Here is a 2,931-nt window from a genome sequence, read left to right on the forward strand (position 1 = left end):
AAGCAATCAATTAAAGCAAACACAAGGAAAGTCTTCCAGAACATCACCACCTTCAAATAGAAATGCAATAAAAAAAGAAGACTTATATAATATTCTAATGAGAAATTTAGAATGACCTCATGTAAAGCAGAAGGGAAAGAGGGAGGACCTGAGAGGAGGATCGGATGTACGTGAGACAGAGGTGAACGAGTGCGAGGGCTTTTGTGATGTGTGGATTCTGATATAGGATGGGAGGGACATGATGAAGAGGTAGACAGCAAAGCATTTATTACTTAATTTGCCTTTTACAAGGGCGTCACAGATGTCTGAGGGCTGGCCCATACACACACACACACACGCACACAAGTCAAACAGATATAAATAGTACAGGTTAATTAGTTAGGTAAGTAATTTGAGCCAGGGCCTGGCAGCTAGAATTTGATCCACAGACAGGTAACTCAAGAATCAGCCATTGTCACCGCCTTCAGATCTATATAAACCGCACCTGGACAGACCAGCAGTCACCACTCAGCCTTACTTCTGTTGACTCGCCTGCCGGGAGAACATCACTGAGGTGAGTGACAGCTCTTTGCCAGCGAATCAGTCTCTTTTTGTGCTTTACAGCATATTGCATACTTCCTTAGGTTTACTTTTATGAGAATTATACTCAAATTGCATGCATATATTAATGACAATTGCACCAAATTCTGCATGTACCTCTATCTATCTATCTATCTATCTATCTATCTATCTATCTATCTATCTATCTATCTATCAGTACCAGCGCCTTAGTTGACCTTTTGTCTCTGTGTATCTTCAGTCGATTTTATTTATTCATTTAGATGGAAATTATTCTCAGGGACACCGTTTCTGTTTAACCAAGCAAGCTGAAATATATTATGGCATATTGTAATATCTTATAACATATGATGAGGTTGCTACTACAGCTGCTTGTGAAGATCGATGAAGTATTTCAACCTGATCTTCTTCTTCTTCTTCTTCTTCAGGACCATGTCACTCTCATCTGTCCTTTCCGCCGACGCCATCGACAGCGCGCTCAAGGACTGTCAAGGTAGGAGACATGACCGTGATCATAACATGATCATGAGGTAAGGATACAGCAGACAGTGCTTTGAGAGAGGAGGCGTCCCTCACTGAAAAGAGGAGGGGGGTTAAGACATCATCTGTTCGATGCCTATAATGCTGTTATAGAAACTATGCCATGGCGCTGTATGGAGAGATCAAGGCGCTCCGCTGCAAGACGAGGAGGGAGACAACAGGGAATACCAGCAGCTCTGACAAGCATGCTGTGTGGACAACTTGCTAGTCATGTGACTTCTACATGTTTGCAGGTCATGTGACTTACGTGTATGTGTGCCAGAGTGTTTTAACACCTGAAGATGGTGTTTGGAAAAACACCGAAACGTCTTGTCGTTAGTCTTTACGTAGTCCAGCGGTTTCAAATCAAGAGTTTGTTTAAAGACACTGTCTCTCCTCTATCAGCATGTTTGTGCCTCATCAGTAGATTACGAATTGAAGCCGAAAATGCATTTATTTCTTAAGTTTGTGCTTGACATCAGTAGTGAACATCTGACTTCAGCAGCTCCTTTTAATTGGTTGTTCCATGGTCTTCTTCCAGCTCCTGATTCCTTCAACCCCAGAAAGTTCTTCCAGCTGTGTGGTCTGACAAAGAAAAGCCCTCAGGAAGTGAAGAATGTCTTCAACATCCTGGACAACGATGCCAGCGGATTCATCGAGGAGGAAGAGCTCAAGTAGGAACTTTAACATGCATTTAGAAGAGCAGCTAAACTTAACTGACAGGATCAATCCACCTTTTATCTTACTAGGCTCTCCAAGCACATGAATAATGAAGTGTTCAGAAACAGACAGGGATTACCTAGCCTGACAACAGTCTGTTTCTATGCATTCGGCCGTGGCCTTTTAATTAGGAAAGACACTTTATCCTCCTGCTTTGAATGCATCCTGTCTTTCCCTCACTGTCTGGCGTGGGACATGAGATGATGCTCTTTCTGATGTGGTTCCAGGTTTTTCTTGCAGCGGTTCTCAGCTGGAGCTCGTGTACTGACCGACAAAGAGACAAAGGCTTTCTTATCAGCAGCTGACGATGACAGCGATGGCAAGATCGGAGTGGATGGTAACTGTGGCTTTTATATCACATTTATAATTAAACAGAATAATAACACAGACAGTTTCGATTGGATTGTCACTTCACGTCTATGTAAAGTTAGTCGCAACTGAAATATGCATATCACGTTTATAGTGGATTTTTCAGCTTTATATGATTGTAAGTCTTTTATTTGAGCAAAATATGAATGAATTTCAGCTCACGTGCGTGAATTGTGTCTGTGGTCTCTTGCAGAATTCCAGGCGATGGTTTTGTCCTGAATGATCGGTACACATCTCTCCCCTCTCTTGTACTCAGATTTCATTTCAATTCAGCAGTTCAGTTCAGGTTTTTTGGCTCCGGGGGACTCCCTGGTCAATAGAGTCCACACTCGACAGACGCACAGCGTACACACTGCAGAGATTTTATTTGATTTTTGAATATGTAGAGGGGCGCACATGGGCACTGACCAAATGTAAAACTACCTGAAAATTATTATTGAAGTGAATAAATAAATGGCTCAAAATATTAAAATGTGTCTGTGTTATTTCCATTCCGGTCATAAGATGCTGAAGACCTGAAATTACAGTAGCACTTCACAATAAAGATGAGTTTGTGTCGGTTAACATGATTTAAAGTACTGGAAGTCACTTTGGACAGACGTGTCAGCTCACAAAATATACATAAAAAAGGCCTGAAATGACATGAAATATAAATGTGACACAAAATTACATGCAAAACTACTGACATTTCTGACTGCAAGATCCAAGATTACAATGTATTAATAAAATTGTATATTAATAAAATGAGTAATTATTAATCAAGAA

General features: G+C 40.9%; 1 protein-coding gene across 1 annotated transcript; it reads left to right on the forward strand.

The window, feature by feature from the left end:
* The first annotated feature begins 413 nt into the window (after window positions 1-413).
* Window positions 414-2,632, forward strand: LOC132148514 (parvalbumin, thymic CPV3-like). Its single transcript, XM_059557204.1, has 5 exons — window positions 414-553; window positions 987-1,051; window positions 1,619-1,751; window positions 2,025-2,134; window positions 2,360-2,632. Exons 2-5 carry the CDS (start codon window positions 991-993, stop codon window positions 2,383-2,385), a joined length of 330 nt encoding a protein of 109 aa, XP_059413187.1. The 5' UTR covers window positions 414-553; window positions 987-990; the 3' UTR covers window positions 2,386-2,632.
* Window positions 2,633-2,931: the final 299 nt, after the last annotated feature.

This window comes from Carassius carassius, chromosome 9, assembly GCF_963082965.1.
Source record: "Carassius carassius chromosome 9, fCarCar2.1, whole genome shotgun sequence".
Lineage (NCBI taxonomy): Eukaryota > Metazoa > Chordata > Actinopteri > Cypriniformes > Cyprinidae > Carassius > Carassius carassius.

What these genes read in the sequence shown, in the direction of transcription:
- LOC132148514 (XM_059557204.1), top strand. Translation starts at nt 991, where the DNA reads ATGTCACTCTCATCTGTCCTTTCCGCCGACGCCATCGACAGCGCGCTC. An exon ending in CGCGCTCAAGGACTGTCAAG is followed by an intron (nt 1,052 to 1,618) that starts GTAGGAGACATG and finishes GTCTTCTTCCAG; the next exon opens with CTCCTGATTCCTTCAACCCC. An exon ending in TGGCAAGATCGGAGTGGATG is followed by an intron (nt 2,135 to 2,359) that starts GTAACTGTGGCT and finishes GGTCTCTTGCAG; the next exon opens with AATTCCAGGCGATGGTTTTG.